Source organism: Echinops telfairi, unplaced genomic scaffold, assembly GCF_000313985.2.
Source record: "Echinops telfairi isolate 266 unplaced genomic scaffold, ASM31398v2 ScPeMD7_7424;HRSCAF=8462, whole genome shotgun sequence".
NCBI lineage: Eukaryota > Metazoa > Chordata > Mammalia > Afrosoricida > Tenrecidae > Echinops > Echinops telfairi.
This window is the reverse complement of record NW_022111324.1, coordinates 53,859,467-53,877,903: the sequence shown is the minus strand read 5'-3', so window position 1 is coordinate 53,877,903 and position 18,437 is coordinate 53,859,467. Positions and strand designations below refer to the sequence as shown.

The 18,437-nt window shown below is 53.5% G+C and overlaps 1 protein-coding gene across 1 annotated transcript in view; it reads left to right on the top strand.

Moving 5' to 3' along the window:
* Positions 1–18,437, top strand: part of PLXNA2 (plexin A2) — a 234,164-nt gene that overhangs the window by 134,286 nt on the left and 81,441 nt on the right. The window contains exons 7-11 of the mRNA XM_004699851.4: positions 5–46; positions 3,458–3,581; positions 5,672–5,825; positions 6,371–6,467; positions 10,426–10,540. Of these exons, the coding sequence (XP_004699908.3) occupies positions 5–46; positions 3,458–3,581; positions 5,672–5,825; positions 6,371–6,467; positions 10,426–10,540 (532 nt within the window). The remainder of the gene's footprint in view (positions 1–4; positions 47–3,457; positions 3,582–5,671; positions 5,826–6,370; positions 6,468–10,425; positions 10,541–18,437) is intronic.

Sequence of the window (18,437 nt, the reverse complement as noted above, 5' to 3'; positions counted from 1 at the left end):
TGAGCTCCGGCGACCCTCACTGCGGCTGGTGTGCCCTGCACAACATGTAAGTTTGGGGCATCCCCCGAGAAGGGGCCTGGGTTGCAGGGATGTCCAGGTGCTGGAGGGAACATGAGAGTGATTTGCAGGGAGGGGGAATGGCTCTCCCCTGACCACAGCAGATTCTCTCCGTGGTCTCAGTTGACCGCGGCGGCAGGACTTCCTTCTGAAGGCAGGCAGAGCCGCAGGCCTCCTGCCTCTCATTTTGTTTCCAAGTTCTGCCCATCTAGCTGCTCCGAAGTCCTGCGTAGGCCTCCCTGTCAGTACAGGGAAGGGTAGCATGGCTGGAGGGACCCACAGGAGGACCTGGGGGGTGGGGATGGGGGTGGATCCCCACGTTTCTCAGGAGCCTTCTCAGTCCGGCCCAGAGCGTGCAGAGGGCTGAGCCCAGGGTTTGGAGGTGGGGGTTCCAGTTAGCTGCTGTGTGTGGCCCTGGAGGAACCCACTGGCAACTCCAGACCCTGGCTCCCCGCCACCGAATGGGGGCATGGCTTCCTCGCAGGTGAATTGAGAAGCTTAAATGGAATAATAAATGCTTTGGAAATAAGGAAGCCCAGAAAAGGCGACACAAATCAAAATAATTATTGTGGGCTCTGTACCCCGGGGAGGGCCCTTCTGCCCTCATTATTTTATGATTCCAAGAAGTCCACGCCGGCTTCCCATGCCTATTCAGATACATCGCCTGCCATTGAATACCAGCTCAATAGAAATGCAAAATCACACTTACACTTCCTAATTCCTGGAGGCCCAGAGGGAGAGAAAGGGTGAAAACCCAAAAGGCCTGAGCTGGCGAGGAATTCAGTTGCCCGCTGGAGATGGAAACCCCATGGCTCAGGGCCAGCCCGCCGAGCATCTCTGTGAAATGCACCCGTTTTGGGGTGGAGGCGGAGGCAGAGGGCCAGGGTTCAGGGTCCTACACAATAGCTCTTGGCTTCCAGCCTCTGTAGCAGGTGTCTGGAGGGCTTGGAGGGAAGGAGGGAGGGAGGGAGGGAGGCGCCTTGCAGATGCAAAATCTGGACTGGATTGGAGCCACTGAATGCTGCACTTCCAGCTTGGGTTGGGAGGTATGCGGCACCTCAAAAACTTTCCCACACATGCTCTTACCAACCACCAGACAGCACGTTTCCATGTAGGCCAGACAATTGGCCACGAGGCTGCCGACACCACACCAGGCATGGTGACTGTGGGTACCCAGGGGTGTCCTTCCTGAAGACTAGCCTCCCCACGGGCCAGCTCTCTCCGCAGGGCCAGTGCTTTCCTTCAAGAATCCCACAGCCCCACCTTGCCTCGGGGAAGGGTGTCTGAGCCACCCTGTCTAAATGGAGCCGCCATTCCATCCACGCCACCCTCCCAGCTCCGGTGCCTGCAGAAACTTCTAGAATGTAGAACGGTCTAAAAGCATAGATTGGGTTGGGCGCTCACTCGATATCAAGAGCGTCTGCTTGCCTGGACTTCCAGAAACACCTATAAATCTCGGAGTCTCCTCCACATCCCTGACTGCTCCAGACCACTCCCATCACCCACCTGGTTCAGGTCTGCCGACATCAGAATAGTCCCCATTTCCTCTGCCCCCTGAACTACCTACCTAGTGCCAGAGAACTCTTCTCCCTGGCCGGACAGCCCGCTCCTTCCAGCCTCTCTGCCCCTGGAGAGCACATGGGGAGTCAGTGGGGGGAGGCGGGTTCTGTTTACATCCAGCAATTTCTCCCTTCCAGGCCCTTCTCCCCTCCCTGGGCCCTCCTGTCATGCCCTCCCACAGAGCCACCACCACCCTGCCATGTTAACGGGGAATGAGGAGATGCCAGGCCCACATGCCACGCAAGACAAACTGCCGGAGACCCCGCTGGGCTGAGGGAGCTTGCTGGAGAGCCTCTGGGTCTGGGGGTGGGGAAAGGAGGGATTTGAAACCTCCTGTCTCTTCTGTGTGCCTTGCTCTCGCAAGTGTGTTATTGTCTGAGAGGCTATTTATCTCTGTTAGGACTGTTGCCATAAATAGTATGATAAAAAAGAGCCATTTCAGCGAGTCAATGAGATAAAGGCTCCAGTCAAGAGCTCACTTTAGAGCTATCTTAAGGGTTCACTTAAACCTCCATAATTCTTTTCTTTGACAGCATTCATATTTAGATCCATTATGGGCCTGGAAAGGATGGCGGGGAGGGGCCTGGGGGAACCGGTGTCCGAATCACTGCTTCATTGTGCAGTCGCTTCGTGCCCTGGTGGCTGTTAGGTTTGGAGTAGGACCAGCCCCTGGGGCTGCTGTCTGAGTGACACGGCAGGCAGTGGCCAGGGGCTCCTATGGGCAGGTATCGCCAGGCCCACCTGCCCCAGTGGGTGGAGGAGCCTGGAGCCAGGGATGGAGATGTCGGAGAAGCAGCCACGCAGCTTTCTGACAGAGGCAGCCCTGGCCGCGCCTCCTTGTCTGTCTCTGTCTCCAGGCATTATTTCACACCACAAACACTTATTTAAAACACACCATGTGACAGGTAGGACATCCCAATGAATAAAACATGGCTCCAGCCTTCAAAGAGCCATTCATCCAGCCACAATGATATGTGCACGCTTGTCCCGCATCGCTATGACCCTTCCTGCTCCCTTCCATCCCTCTGCAGGAGACTCTTGATCTGATTGACCATCAGTGGGAGTCCGAAATGGACCAACACTGAGACACCACCCAGCCATTGCCCAAGCTGTAACGCCTTCCGTCCTTGCGTCAGCCCTGTGAGCCAGGGTGTTCTCCTCCTCCTCCTCCTCCTCATCCCACTTTACAGTGGAGGGAACTGAGGCTCAGAGTGATTCAAGTCACTTTCCTAACGAGCCAAGGCTTGTAGGTAATACAGTAGAGGTTAGAACAAGGCAACTTATGAACCAAAGTTCCTCTTCTCAGCCTCTTCTCAGATGACCTGTCCGTGTCCCCAGACTTCCCTCACTCATCTCACCATCACACCCTCCCCAGACCCACTCCAGTTTTCCCAAAGGTGAGTCTCTAAGTGAATCGAAACCCTGGTGGCACAGATGGTTAAGCACGGAGCTACTAACCTCAAGGTGGGCAGTTTGAACCTGCCCCGCAGTTCCATGGGAGAGAGCCAGGACCATCTGCTCCTATGAGGATCACACCCTACAAAACCCTGCGGGGCAGTTCCACTCTGCCACACAGGGGCCTGTGAGTCTCACTCCACACCACGGCACCCAGCACCACCAATGGTTTTCATGCATGAACTTGATGGGAGCAAGACTCCTCCTAGTCTGCCCTGAGCTGCCATGGAGTCGGCCTGGGAGTCAAAAAAGCTGCGGAAACGCCATGGAAGTTGTAATGAGACTGGGGAGAGTAGGCCCCTCTTTAATACATTCCCAAGGGGCAGCGGAGCCGGACAGGCTCGGCTCAGAGGCCTGATCTCCTGTGAACCTGTGTTTTCGGCAGGTGCTCCCGCAGGGACAAGTGCCAACGAGCCCGGGAGCCGAATCGATTTGCTGCCAGCCTGGGCCAGTGCTTGAGCCTCGCTGTGCATCCCGGCAGCATCTCCGTGTCTGAGCACAGCCGCCTGGTAAGTAACTCCGTGAGGAGGAGCGGGGAGCACGCGCACACGTGTGGGTGTGTTCCTTCAGCTCAGCACGTGCGCGGGGGATTTGTAAATCGATTAGATGGTAAATGTTGCACACCCTCACATTTATAGAAAACCTATCGTGACTCCTATTGTAGACGGGAGTAGTCGGTCGCTTTCCAAGCTCCCTGCAAATTCATCACTCATTGATCTGCATTGTAAATGCGGAGCTCGCATTTAATAACAGGCATCGACGCTGCCACCCGCTCCCACACAGCGCCCCGCACGCAGCCCCAACACCACGCCAAGCACACCGCCTAAGTGATGTGCTGCGCGTGCAGTCCCCCCATTGCTGCCTCCCCCAGGGAAGCCCGGGTGTGTTGCGTGTGTGTGTGTGTGTGTGTGTGTGTGTGTGTGTGTGACAGAGAGAATAAAATATCCCTTAACCAACTGTCAAGATACAACCCAAAATATTTCATGTCCTTAGGCTCTACACTATTTCATTCCGAAGGTTTTATGAGCATCCACAAATGTTAATTAGTGGACCTTCCGTGATTCTTGCTTCATTCTTTACCACCCGTAAGGGGGGACAGTGGGGGGCGGGGATGTTCAGCACTGAGGCAACAAACGGGATTTTGTGTCTATGTCGCTTGGCCTCCTGGAAACCAAAGTGGTGCAGACAAATGTATGAGGAAACCATGTAATACCCATGGGGACTGGGAAGCCCACTGCAGACCAGCGCTGCTGGGGTTGAGAAGGCAGCAAAGGGAGCCCTGTCTAGGTGCGCCCCACAGGTGAGGCCACAGCGTTGTTCTCACCATGAGCCTTCCCTGGCTCTCCCCACTGGCTGATGGGCTCAGTTACATCGCTCACCTATAGTTGTAAATACCCACAACCCCACTGCCATCCAGGCGATGCCCCCCCCTGCAGGCCAGAGCAGCACTGCCCCATGGGGTTTCCAAGGCTGTAACCTGGCCAGAAGCCGTGGCTCCCACAAAGCAGCAGATGGGGTCCTGGCCGTCCTTTGGGTCAGTAGCCAAATGCTTAGCCTCTGGGCCACCAGGACTCCCTTTGACATATGCATAAACTCAGAGAACAGTGCTCAGATTAGGAGCAGGCTTTTGCCTCTGGGTCGTTTCTCCATCAGCAGTCTCCTGGGAGTCTGGGCCTGTGTTGCCATTCAAAGGAGAGTCTTAAGACTTGAAAAGACTGGGCACCACTGGCTTCCGTCACTGGAATCCACGGGTGACTGCAGACATCGTCTGAGTCCTTGTTGTCCACTGCCCAGCCTTTCTCTGACCCCTGAAGCCTCTCGTGACCCTACCGCCCCACTCTAGTGAGCAGAGAACAAACAGCGCAGGACCTGAGCAGCAGACGCTGAGAGTCCCACCAACTCGGGAGACAGCGCTGGTGCCCAGCCAGAGTGAGGAACTGGTGCACCAGGCCTGGTAACGCTCCAGACCAATGGCACTCATGCTCCCTGAGCCCAGACCGATGCCTGTGTCTTGTGGGCACAGCTTTTGGTTGGCTTTCAGATTTGCATGGTCCCTTGCAATGAATGCTCGCTGTGTCATGTCAAAAATGGGCAGGATCTGAGGTGAATTTGGGTCACTTTCCTACTAGTGACCCTCCCCGCCAGAGGCTGAGAAACAAACAAACAAATAAGTAGTGTTGGCTCATCACACAGGTGGGGTCCCTACACGCTGCACATGGTTAACCCATTTAGGGGCTAACTGAAAAGTGGGAGGTCTGAGTTCACCCAGAGGCACCTTGGAAGAAAAGCCTGGTGGTCCACCTTGGAAAAGTCTGCCACAGAAAACCTACGGGGCCCGGTTCTGCTCTGACCATGGCCCGGAGTGGGCCTGAGGGCCCCTGGCAACAGGCACGGTGCATCCACTAGCCAGCTGCTCTGAGAATGCGGAGTGTCAGAGGTAGAAGGCAGCCCAGATGAGCGTGCGCCTGTGCTTACGAATGAGGTTGGGGAGGTTACAGAGGAAGCAGGTGGCGGCAGGGTCAGCCTGGGAAGCCAGGCCTCCAGTCCTCCTCTGCTGCCCAGTCCCTTTTTCTCCTGAGCCTCTGTCCTGCACCCACAGCTCAGCCTGGTTGTGAGCGATGCTCCCGACCTGTCCATGGGAGTCTCCTGTGCCTTTGGAAACCTGACAGAGGTAGAGGGGCAGGTGACTGGGAACCAGGTCATCTGCATGTCCCCTGGACCCAAGGATGTCCCTGTCATCCCTCTGGATCAAGGTAAGAAGTGTCCCCATTCCCTCGTGCGTGTCTCGTGTGACCTTGCTCTGATGCCAGTTGCTGAGGACTGGGCAAGGGCAGGCTCTGAAGTGACCCCACCGAGCTCTCTTAGGCCAGGCATGAAGAAGAACGTAAGGGATTGGTTAGGGCTTGGAAGCAAACCACGTTTCCCAGAGTGAAATTCAGGAAGCCAGAGGACCTTTGCCCCCTTGTGAGTGGAGGCTGCAGTCTTACCAGATTTCTCACCCCTTCAGAACATGGGAATGGTTCAGTGTTTGGTGGGTTTAGGGGCGAAGGGTTCAGTGGGTTCTCAGGGGGTGGGGGACCAGCCTCATAGCCCGGAATGTCGTTCAGTGTCTGAGTGTACCTGACCCAGGCAAGGGGCTCTGTGGGGTCTGCCTGGCTATTCTCTCCCAGCTGTCTGGGTCTGAGGGCTTGGTGGAGCCAAAGGAGTTCTTTGGGGAGGAGAAGAGAGGATTCATGTGGTCCCATCCACTCTGGGTGCTGCAGGCTGTCACCTCCTCCCTTGTCATTTCTTTCTCCAGACTGGTTTGGGCTAGAACTGCAGCTGAGATCCAAGGAGACGGGGAAGATTTTCGTCAGCACCGAGTTCAAGTTCTACAACTGCAGCGCCCACCAGCTGTAAGCACCTATCAGAAAGAGTCTGGCCCTGGGTCTGTCTGTGAGCATGTGGCTCTCCTCCATGACTCCTTGGTCTCTTGAGACAGGAACCGTGCCTTAATCTTCTCGGTTTCTCCAGGGGTCCTGGCACAGTGACCAGCGGAACACTGGAGAATTAGGAAGCCAGGCCTTCTGCCACAGAGTGGATGCCAACTCATGCCCTCCTTAGATCTACTGGATCAAACTAGACGGCACTCACTCTCCACGGCCTCTGATCTCACCCAGCCTTCCTTGACACCCGCCCCCACCCTCCCAGCATGCACACACACACTCCCATCCACAGTCTACCCCGAGCTCTCAAGCCGAGACAGTGAAAGGAGGATTTGAAGAAAGACAATAGGTGCGGACCCAGGGACCTTAGAAAAGTTCTCTGTCCTACACCCACTGCTGGTGGCTTTGAAGGCAAAGTCTGACAGTGAGTGGACTCTGGATTGATCCCCACGACCAAATGAAGAGGGTCTCAGAGGCAAAGAGGCAGCTTTGTAGACCATTCCTTATGCGTAGAGGGAGGGTAGGGGTCTGGCCTCTCAAGATACAATGAAAGAGCCCAGGCTGGAAGAGGAAGAGAGAGGAGGCCTTGGTGCCAACCTGTTATTTAAACCAATCCTCAACTTTTTGAAGAGCAGGAAGAAGCCCGACCAAACCACTCCAGAGGGGCTTGGGCCCAGCCAACTGACCACCAGCCACCCTAGCAGCTGAGCGCTTGCATTGGGTGGGCAGGGTCTTACAGGACTGTGGAGCTTACAGCAGGCCTTTCCTGAGTACGAAGCAGGGCAGGGAGTGGAGGAGAGCGAGCCATCTGGGCCTTCGTTGACGCTGAATCTTTCTGGAAGAGAAATGGCCACTCCTTCCACCAAAGCTGGGACCTCATGCACCATTTGGTTTAAAAAAGTAAACAAGGGTCCCTACGAGGGAGCCATGGAAAGGTCATGAGACGAGTGTCCCTGGCCATTCAGCAAAGAGAGACATCAAGGAGTGGCTCCAAGCCCAAGGGAGTGAAAACTGGGACTAGCCCAGGGACCCAGCCGGGACAGGAACCACCCGAGGTCGAGAGAATAGAGAAAACTCCAAAGGTGCCAGCCCACAGCATCCACACTGTAGGTATGATGGGCACAGCCATGAAGGGAGAGAGGGAGTCTCTGGGCAGCTAAGCCCTAAATAAACCTTTCCCCTTTAAAGCAAACCAATCAGCCACTCCATCTCTTTGGTCTTCCTTCTCTGGTCTTGGTTTTAATGCTGCAGTTCTAAGGTCCCTACGCAAGGTCCCAGAGTGGATAGACGTGCCAAGAGAGGCAGAACCAATGATAAAAGTGGCCTGGCAGGAACTAGAGTAGTAAGTGGTTTAGCCACCGGCTTCTAATCGCAGTCAATCCTGCTTGGGGAATTGCAATCAACTTGGGGAGAGAGCCTTCCACCCTCCCTCCAGATGCCAGCACTGTGGTGATGGGCTCCATTGTTTATGAGAGCATCATTGTTTCTGTGGTTTCCATGGTGATGCCGTATGACGTCACCCCTTTCCATGATGCATTGCTATGGCAACACAGATGCTGTCACAGGCAGCAAGTTTTAGAAAAATAACAAAGCCGATCTCCTTAACACCAAAGATCCCATTCTGTAGCCAAACACATCCTCACCCTGCTCTGATGGCACTCAGTAGACCGAGACAGAGTTGAGCTCCAGCCCCTTCTTTGGACGTGGGAAGCTGAGGCCCCGCAGGAGAGAGGCTTTGAGACTGAAGTCACAAAGCCAGTACAGGGAAGAGCAGGTCGGGAGCCCCAGTCTCCTGGCCCTTGGGTCATTTTCACTGTTCATAGGTCACCAGTCGTTGCCAGGTCAGTCCCAGCTCACAGCCGCCCCACGTGTGTCAGACTGTAACCGCGCCATGGGGGGCTTTCCGGGGTTGGCCTTTCCAATGCAGATCACCAGGCTTCTCTTCTGAGGTGCCTCTGGGTGGACCCAGGCCCCAAGCTTTCAGTTCACAGCTGAGCAGGTTACACATTTGCATCTCCCTGGGACTCCAATCACTTGCTAGGCTGAATTACAATTAGCTGGAACCAGACAGATTGGAGAGTCCATGTGTAGATGGGTTAATACACCCACCCAGTACACAATGGCTGATTAACCAACCGATACCTCCTGGTTCCAGGCCAATGAACAGCAACCCCATCTACCCAAGTGTAGTCAGTCCCCCCACTAGGTGGCGGCAGATTGTAGACCAGGCTCAGGTTTCTCCCCATTGGTCTCCTGTGGATGCTAACCCGGAGGACCTGTCAAGGAAAAGGAGGGCCAGCCCCATGTCCATTACAGCAGTGCGATCACACACTGAACCCAAGCCACACTCTGCTGTCGAGTGGATGCAGATTCAGAGAGCAGGTAGAACTTCCCCTGCCGGTTTCTGAGACTCTTTACGGGAATAGAAAGCCTCCCCTGCTTCCCTCAGAGCTGCTAGTGGTTTCGAACTGCCGACCTCGTGGTTAGCAGCCCAACACATAATGACTACACCATCAGGCCTCCTCTCTGATCACACCCTGAGAGAGTGGCAAAACAACAGACAGAGCCTCCAGGGGAAACTGAAGGGAGAGAGGCACTGCCACCTCACCTGCAAGGAAGCCCACTAGGGCAGGTGCCACAAACCTTTACTGTTGTTCCCAGCCTGGACTCCCAGGAGAGTCCGGCAACAGTTCAGGCGACATGTTCTTACTCCACCAAAACCCAGCAAGACAGGTGATGTGAACCAGCATTAACATTCAGATAGAGCAAGTAACTTCTGTGCCTGGAGGAGCCCTGCAGGTGCCGTACTAAGCACTCGCTGCTAACCAGGTGGGTGGTTCAAAGCCACCAGCTCCCTGCAGGGGAAAGGAAGATGTGGCAGAATGCTTCTGCACAGGCTTTCGCCCCAGAAACCTGGTGGGGCGGTGCTCGTCTGCCCTGTAGGGTCCCTCTGAGTGGGAATTGACTTGATGATAGGGGGTTCGGGCATATATTTTTGGTGGGGTGAAGTAGTTGGAAATAACATGCACGTTCAGCATTGCCCTTTTCAAAGCCACATCCGGGATGTTACCTCGTGTGACATGGAACAGCCCAGTGAAGCAGAAGAATAAGTGTTGTCTTACTCTGGTTCAGCAGAGACACTCTAATCAAGAGGGTGGAGTGACTGGCTCCGGGTGACCCCGGTGGCATTAGCAGAGGCAGGGATGGGGTCAGATCTGCCCCCTAGCCCTGTGCTCTCTCGGATATTCTGTTTTGCAGCTTAGCATAGTGCTGTGCTGGTTATTGTTTAACTACCAGCTTTACGGGAGGAAGACCAGTTGGTAGCATTTGCCAAGTTCTATAGTAGAAATACCCTAAACACACACACACACACACACACACACACACACACACACACACACACGCACACATGCAAAATGAACACATCCATGGCTGTCAAGTCCATTCTGACAGGTAGAGTAGAAGTGCCCCGACTCCAGCCTGTGAGGTTTCCTTCCTGTCCATCTGCACAGAAGTAGACTGCCACCACGTTCTCCCTCCTACCTAGAGCAGCTTAGGGGTTCAATAGCAGCCGAGCATGGGGCTCTAACCACTGTGCGACCCGGACTCGGCCAATGTCAAGTTCCCACGAGATCTCTACAGGCTTGTGAAATAATTGACTCTCAGGAACCGGGGGCAGGCCAGGTCCAGCAGCACGTCACCATGTTGTAATTCCTTTAATCCCCTTCTGGGGGCAGTGTTGTCCTCATTGTCCGGTCAAATGGCCATCTTGGATAGAGAATACATGATGTTGTGCCCTCCTGGGGCTGTGGCCCAGGATTTAAGTGCAAGATAACAGACATCCATGAGGGCATCTGGGCTGTCAAACCTGCCCCACCTTCCCTCTTCATGCCCTTCGTGTGGTCTCTGACTCAACCTCTCCTTGCAGCTGCCTGTCCTGTGTCAACAGCGCCTTCCACTGCCATTGGTGCAAGTACCGCAACCTGTGCACGCATGACCCCACCACCTGCTCCTTCCAGGAGGGCCGGATCAACAGCTCAGAGGTAAGCATGGCTCACGGCAGCATGGCAGTGCTCCTGGTGGGTACCGGGGCCCCTCCCTTGTCAAACGGTGGGCCATCTTCTCATCCTGGCCCATCTTGGTTCTCTTGTAAGAGACTCTACCGGTTCAAAGCTCTGCTATCATAAAGAGTTGAGAAGCAGGTTGCATCTACCAGACTCCTAAGAACTCCGTGCATTAAAAAGCTTGAGCGGAACTGGGGGCTGAGACTGAACCCTTAAAGGGAACGCACCCACTGAACCCGACATCATGGTGCAATGAATGGCGTTTCATCTCCGAGTCTAGCCTTTTGCTTGGCTGCAAGCATAGTCTAGTTCAATAGTACAGTCACTGTGAGCCATTCTATCACTCCAGTCTCCCAACTTTTCCATTCAATGATGCTTTGACTCTGATGAATGACTGGGTGGGTGGCCTCAATGACACAGTGAGAAGTTCAGCTAGCCTCTCGAACTGGGCCTTGCAAAGAGTCCCATTCTGCTACACAGTGGCGGCTCCACCCTTGTTCTCAACACAATGAAACATTTTTCCAATAAGCATTCCATTTAGTGACTGTTCTTCGATGTTGACTTTTCCACATAATCGCAGCTTGCCTCAGGACAGCGAAGCTGGCCTGGCCTGTGTCTCTGGTTTGAGTCCGATGTTTCCCATGCCTTAGGGCGTCTGGTTGAGTATGAACAACAGGGACCACTGTATGGATAAACAACGCACAAGCGCATGCACACACACTTTCCTCCTGTTCTGCCTCTTAGAAAGTCCACAGAGGTAGCTAAGTGACAGTAGCATTTTATGTAATATTTTAGCCTTGCTAAAGAGCCCTGGGGAGACAGTGGTTAAGTGCTTCGTTGCTAATGGAAAAGTTGGCAGTTTGAACCCACTGGCACAGCTCTGGGGAGAACAGACCTGGGGAGCTGCCCCCATCAAGATTTCTGATGGGGAATCCCAATAGGGCAGCTGTATGGCTGACAAGAACGTCTCTCCCGACACATGCCCCTCCTGCACAGTGTATTAGTTCCTTGAAGAGAAGGGCTACTTCCAGCTCCCCTTCAAACCTGCTGCATCTGATCCTGTGAGTGCTTGGAGAATGTATGCATTGAGGAAGAGGGGAGCGAATGACTGCTTTGCCTAAACTCTATGGAAAAGAGGCCTTCTTGGAATCACCTTGTTCACAGTTTCAAGAAGCGGTGTGTCTTCTGGCTCCTCCCGAAAGCCGTGCTAGTTGTTTCCACGGCTAAACGAAAGAAGGAGCCCTGGAAAGTTCTCCCCACCGCGCAGCTGTGGATTGCATTGTGCCCCTCCCCAAATATGTTAGAGTCCAAACACCTAACCACGCGGACGGAGAGCCAGGGGGGTGCAGTGGTTGGCCATGGGGCTGGGGACCAGAAAGTCAATGGTTTGAAGCCACAAGCCTCTCTGTTGGGCAGAACTGGCCATCTGTTTCCCTAAAAAAGCATAACCTTAGGAAAAAGCTCATGGGGCAGTTCTGCTCTGTCCAGGAGGGTCACTGTGAGCAGAATCCACTGCATAACAGATTTGGGGCATCTTTGTGGGTCTTCACCAGCAGCTCCTTGGAAGAAAGACTGGACTTTCTGCAGTCATAAACATCTACAGTCTCAGAGACCCACCAAGGGTTGCTGTGGGTCAGCGTGGGCTCTATGGCAGTGAGAGGAGAAGGGGTGGGGTGGGGTCTGTGTTCTGTTAAGTTGAGGACTTCCTTTGTTTTGATAGTGAACCCCTATCAGTGCAGGGTGTGTTTTAAACCAATAGATATAAAAACTCAATAAATCACCCCCTCATTCTCACTCCCATCCAGTCCATTGTAGAAACACCCTGTGGGTTTCCAAGCCGGTGCACAGTTACAGTAGGCAGCTTCGTCTTTCTTCCTGGGAGAGCGTGGTGGGTCCCGCGCTTAGGCAGCAGCAGCAGCAGCAGCAGCAGAGCGCCTCTCAAAATACACCAGGGGCCGATTCAGCACAGAAGCAAGTTTCGATGAGGGAAGCAGTTTAGAGGGAAGCCAAACGGCAGGACACTGACTCTAGGAGAAGGCCCCTTTCTCCGCTGGTTCTTGGGGCAGGTCCTAGTCTCTCTCCAGCTTCTACTCCTCTGTTAGGCGGAGCCCTGGTGGCATAGTGATTATGAGTTGGGCTGCTAACCAAAAGGTCGGCAGTTCAAAACCACCAACCCTCACCAAGGGACCCACGAATGTTGCTGTTCAGTGCAATCAGGTCGATTCTGACTCATGGCAACCCCGGGGGGCAGAGTGGCACTATCCCGTGAGTTTTCTGGGTTGTAATCGTTCTCTAAATGCATCACCGGGTCTTTCTTTCACAGCACTCCTGAGTCAGTTTGAAGTAGTCAAGGTGTCAGTTAGCCACCTAACCCTTCCACTCCCAGGCCTTCCTAACAGAAGACTCCAACTCAAACTTACCGCCAGCTTGTCTATCCTCACTCATGGCAACCCCAGAGGGCAGAGTAGAACTGCCCCGTGGGCTTCCAAGACTGGAACGCTCCACGGGAGTAGAAAGCCTCGCCTTTCTCACAAGGTTGGTGGTTGGTGGTTCTGAAGTGCCGACCTTTTGATTAGCAATCGACTCGTAATCACTATGCTGCCAGGGCTCTGCCTAACAGAGGAGAAGAAGCTGGAGAGAGACCAGGACCTGGCCCAAGAACCAGCAGAGAAAACGGCCTTCTCCTGGAGTCATTGTCCTGCCCTCAGACTTTCAGCCCCTGAAACCCTGAGAGGACTTTCCTGCTGCTTCATGCTGCCCACTTGTGGTGGTGCTCTGTGCGCAGCCCTGGGGGGTCGTCGACAATACTCATGGCCTTGAATGGAGCGACTTAGCTCCTTACTGTCCACACAGGTGGCAGTTAAGACCCTTGCACAAGTGCCTACCCGTGGCTGCACCAGGCATCGAGTGACCTTTCAGGACAGGGTTTCCCTCCAGCTCCTGGTAGGCTCCAGGGGTCCTAGTGGACTCTGAGAATTAATCCTTCCCCTGAGACTCTGTGAGGAAAGGAAACTGCTTTCAGGCTGGTCTTCGTACTCAGAAAGGGCCCAAGCAAGGAAGGAAGGGGTGGGAGGGCTGGCTAACACCACACAGGAGCCTGGGGAAGACTGGCTGAGGGAGGCCCACCAGCCAAACCAGAAGGGTCTGAAGCCACGGGTACTTCCCAGTCAAAGGCAAAGACCAGGCACTGCAGGGTCCTGATAAACAGCCTCAGAAACCAACTTCCACGTTGGCCCTATCTAGACTCTTAACCCGGGTGGCATAGTGGTTACACATCCAGCTGCCATCCAAAAGGTCAGCAGTTCGAAACCACCAGCTTCTCCTCTGAAGAAAGGTGGGACTTTCTACTCCTGTAAAGAGTGACCCTCTCATAAACTCACAAGAGCAGTTCTGCCCTGGCCTATAGGGTCTCCGTGAGTCAGCATGGGCTCCATGGCAGTGAGTTGGGGTTTGGGGTTTTGTTTTTAACCTGTGGCTGTCAAGTCCATTCCAGCTCACGGAGCCCCATTGCTCACAGGGTAGAAGTGCACGCCACAGAATATTTGTGGCAGTGATCTTCCAGAAACAAATCACCAGGCCTTTTCTCCAAGACCCCTCCAGGTGGCTCCGCACCCCTAGCCTATGGTGAGGAGCTGAGGGCCTGACCACTTTAGCTCCCAGGGTCTTTCCAAACCCTTTCCTGAAGACCTTAATCAGAAAGATTCAGGAAGACCCCAGAGCACAAACGAAAACCAAACCAAACCTATGGCCATTCTTGGGAGAGGCCATCAGGGCTGAGCCCCAGGAGGCTAACTGGGAATGTGATTGCCCACCCTCCCAGCCTTTAGACATCACAGGGACACAGTTTACTCTTAGCCAAAGAGATCCAAGTCTTCGAGAGAGCTGGGCCCATCAGAAGCCACTGTCTACCTGCAACCCGGATTAAGTTAAGGCTGGAAGGGTCCCGGAGCCAAGCCCAGCGGCTGCCCACCTTCTGGTTTCGTTGGTGGCCCTCCACATCTGTTCCTTTGGTTAGAGACGAGTGGTCCTCTCTGCTTGTCCCTACCACCCCAATCCCCCTGACTGGGGCTAGGGAGGCCTGTTGCTTATATACTGGGTAGGTGCACTGGCACCGGCACAGACCCAGAGGTTGGCTCTCTTGGGGCTGTGAGGGAAGCCCAAACTCCATCCAACCCCTGTCCTTGCTTGGGACAGGAAGTGCCGGACAGTTTTCCAGCGAGGTTGCTAGGTCTGCTTCCTTAGCTTCCACAAATACCACTTTACCCCTTGGTGACAGCCTGTCACACACAGCTCTTTGCAGCAGAGGGCTCGTTTCTGTCCAAATCACCGCTCTCAGGGGATCCCATCCTAAAAATTTGGGCAACTGCAAAAGTGCCAGTGCCCAACCTGAGAGGGTTTCCCTTACACTCTGAGGAGTTTCTGTCGGATCCGGCAGGCTTGTCAGGTAACTGGGAGTCTCTTAGTGGCTCCTCTGGGAGTCTTGGCCTATCACTGTCCTTCCAGAGGGAACCTCCTTGAATCGAAACCGTGTCTCTCTCCCCTTCCTGGGTAGCAATGTGCAACTGCCCGTTGCGGTTAGTTGCCTTGAGCCAGTTCATGAGACCTGACTGGTCATAGAACGAAAGGTTGGCAGATCCAGCAGCAGCTTCGCGGTCTTTGGTGTGCATGTCTGAGGCACCAGCTGCTTCTTCCCTTCGCCCTGCCATAAATCCACTGTTTCAGGGGGGCCTTGTCCATGGAGGGGGCCCTTTGTTTTTATTGACCCTTTACCAAACCAGGTGCCTATTTCTAAGGATCACTCTTTCTTGGTGACATGGCTAAAGTAAGCAAGATGAAGCTTCACCGTGGGACTGATTAATTCTGTGTTAGCCTGGGTAGACTGAAGAAACAAATCCATGGACACACGTCTGTGTATAAGAAAGAGATTTATACACAAAAGCAATTGAACATTGGGAAACCATCCCATCCCAACCCAGTCCAGACCAGTCCATAAGTCCAATATTAGCCCAATGTCCGATAACAATCTATGAAGTCCTCTTCAGACTCACGAAACACATGCAATGATGTCAAAAGGTCAGTGGATAGAAAGTCTTTGGATCTAGTGGCATTGGAAGCATCCCAGTGCTGGCAGGAGTCTCTGCATCAGGGTGGGTCCATGTGTCCTGTCAGCTACTATGTCTCCCAGGGACTGTCTGAAAGAGAAGTGTCTCCCGCCTCAAAGGAGGAAGTACTGGGTTTCCCAGAATTCTCAGGAGAAGGCCACGCCCACACTGAGGCCTCCTTGGCTATGATTTGATTGACAAGCTAGACTCCACCCCCACACTCTTAATCCTCAAATTGACAAATGATTCTATAGCTACCACAATTCCATTAACACGACCATGCTAATGTGGTCCCACCCTCCACTGTCATCCCATCAGCTCCAACACATCAAGACCCTTCTATAGGGTTTCCAAGAGTAACTATTTACAGAAGCAGACAGCCTCATCTTTCTCCCTCGGAGCAGCTGATGGATTTGAACTACCACCTAGGCTCTTTGGTTAATGCATTGTCACCCAACACTTCATCTATCGATTCTGACTCATAGCAACCCTATAGGACAGGTAGAACTGCCCCTGCGAGTTTCTGAGACTGCAACTCTTTACAGGAGTAGACAGCCTTGTCTTTCTCCCTCGGAGTGGGTGGTGATTTTGAACCACAGACCTGGTGGTTAGCAGCCCCATGCATAATGACTGTACCACCAGCAGCTCCCCAGTTCATTCATTACACATCTGTGAATTTTTCCATGTGTGGCAAGCGTTCTCATAGTGTCTCAGGTAACAGCACCTGGAGATTTGTTAGAAACTCATGCCTGGCCTGCATCTCAGATGAAGCTAATAATTGAGAACCACTGAGAGATGGCATCCCAGCGGATTCTCACGATAGCCTCGTGGTCTCAGATAATTCATACTGGACATACGTCGTGACCAAGAGGCTAAAAATGGAGCGTTGTACCTGAGGCTACTAAGAACAGGGGCATCCACAAAAGCTAAGTCCAGCACGCTTTCTCCAGAGAATCAGGACCAGCGCCCCACTTGCCTCCATGGCCACAGCTGCCCCGGCAAGCTGACTTCAGTCAGCTGTGGCCTTCACCAGTGGTGAAGGAGCGGTGGTGGTGGAGGGCTAGGGAAAGGTGGGGTGTGGACATCCAGCTCACACTCATGCCCAACAGATGGAGACACTACCCACTGAAGACAGGTCAGCTGTGCCATTTCCAGATTGAAAGCACAAAAGGCGAGCCGGTCCCCATCTTTCCAGAAGGCTGATGGATCACTCCCCAGCTTGGACGGAACATAAAAATATACGTAGCTAGCATTTCTTCAATGTCTATGACAAAGGTTCCTAGGTGGCACGGAAGGTTGGCTCTTGACTACTAACCTGAGGCTGGTGGTTCAGACGTGCCAGGGGGCCAGTGGAAGAAAAGGCTGGCAAACAAGCTGCTTCTGCCAGGGTCCCAGCCCTGCTCTGTCACACGTGGGGTCGGCATGAGTCGGTGACAACCAGACGACAAGTGATTTTGGTTGTGCACTGTTGTTTTTTGGCTTTTCTTATAATATGCGGGGTTTCACATCTATCATCTCATTTCATCTTGGCGACTACCCGGTGAGGTGGAATCTATTGGGGACTCAGAAAGTGGAGCCGAGGAAAGCTCACCAGCGTCCTCTAAATGCAGACGTCAGGGTTCAGAGTCCGGGGCCCATGCTCGGTTTGATGAACTTCGTCTTCAGATCCTGTGATCACATTCATGTGAACATATCCGCTGAAGAAATGCATAGCAGTAGCATTTTCAACAATGTGTAATTCCCACTTATACTTCCCAGCCCTTCTCATTCAGCCTGAGGGTCTCACAGGAACTGTCGGCACCATTTTATAGCTGGGAAAACTGGATTTCAACAGACCACCTTGCTAGCACTTCTAAAGTACTGAGTGAGGCTTTTCCATTGCCAAGGGCATAGCAGATCTTTGGGGGTGGGGGAGTGCGGGGACCAGGATAAGCATCTCCATCTCCCTAGGCCGGATCGGTTTGTGACAAAGTGTTAGCGAGGGGATGTATACGTAAGTGTAGATGGCTTTCAGCTTTAAAAGCTCATCTTCCTCCATAACTAAACCAGGCCTAGTGAGATGCAGATACATAAATATCTTCTCTATGCCCTGTCCCAGGGGAAAGATAGAGCCAAGTAAATCCGATTAGCTTCCCCGGATGCTGGCTACTCTCTCTCTTTGAAGTCCAGTGGGTGAAGATAATGCCATTTCCACAAGGAAGAAGGCATTTCAGAGGGTTGGCGCGTGGGTCCTCAGTGCAGAGTACCGGCCAAGCACAGCTGAGCAGAGTGGACACTGGGCCCCAGGCTTCCAAGCCACTGTCCTTATCCCCGCTCCCACGTCTACTCCTCCCCAGCGACCCCACCCCCGAGGCATTCCCAAATAGGACTTCTTCACATCTTGATTTAGTGAAGATCGCTGGCAGGGAGGTGATCTTGGCAGCCAGCTGGCCTATGGGCAGAGGGTCAGGTGAGATGGCATAAAGAGATCGTTCCTAATTAGAAGATGAATGTGTGTCTTCAAAATGTGGTTTGGGGAAGTAATGTGTACTCTGAGCATGCATGTGCGTGCGTGCGTGCGTGCGTGTACTCTCAAAAGAGATTGAGAGTGGTCTTGATGGACCCTCGTGAAACTGATCACTCTCTGCAGGCCACCCCCCACCCCCAACAACAACGAATTAAAAACCATCTCCCTGTCATTGAGTCGATGCTGACTCACAGCAACCCCATAGGACAGGGTTGAACAGCCTCAGTGAGTTTCATCGATGGTAACTCTTTACGGGAATAGAAAGCCT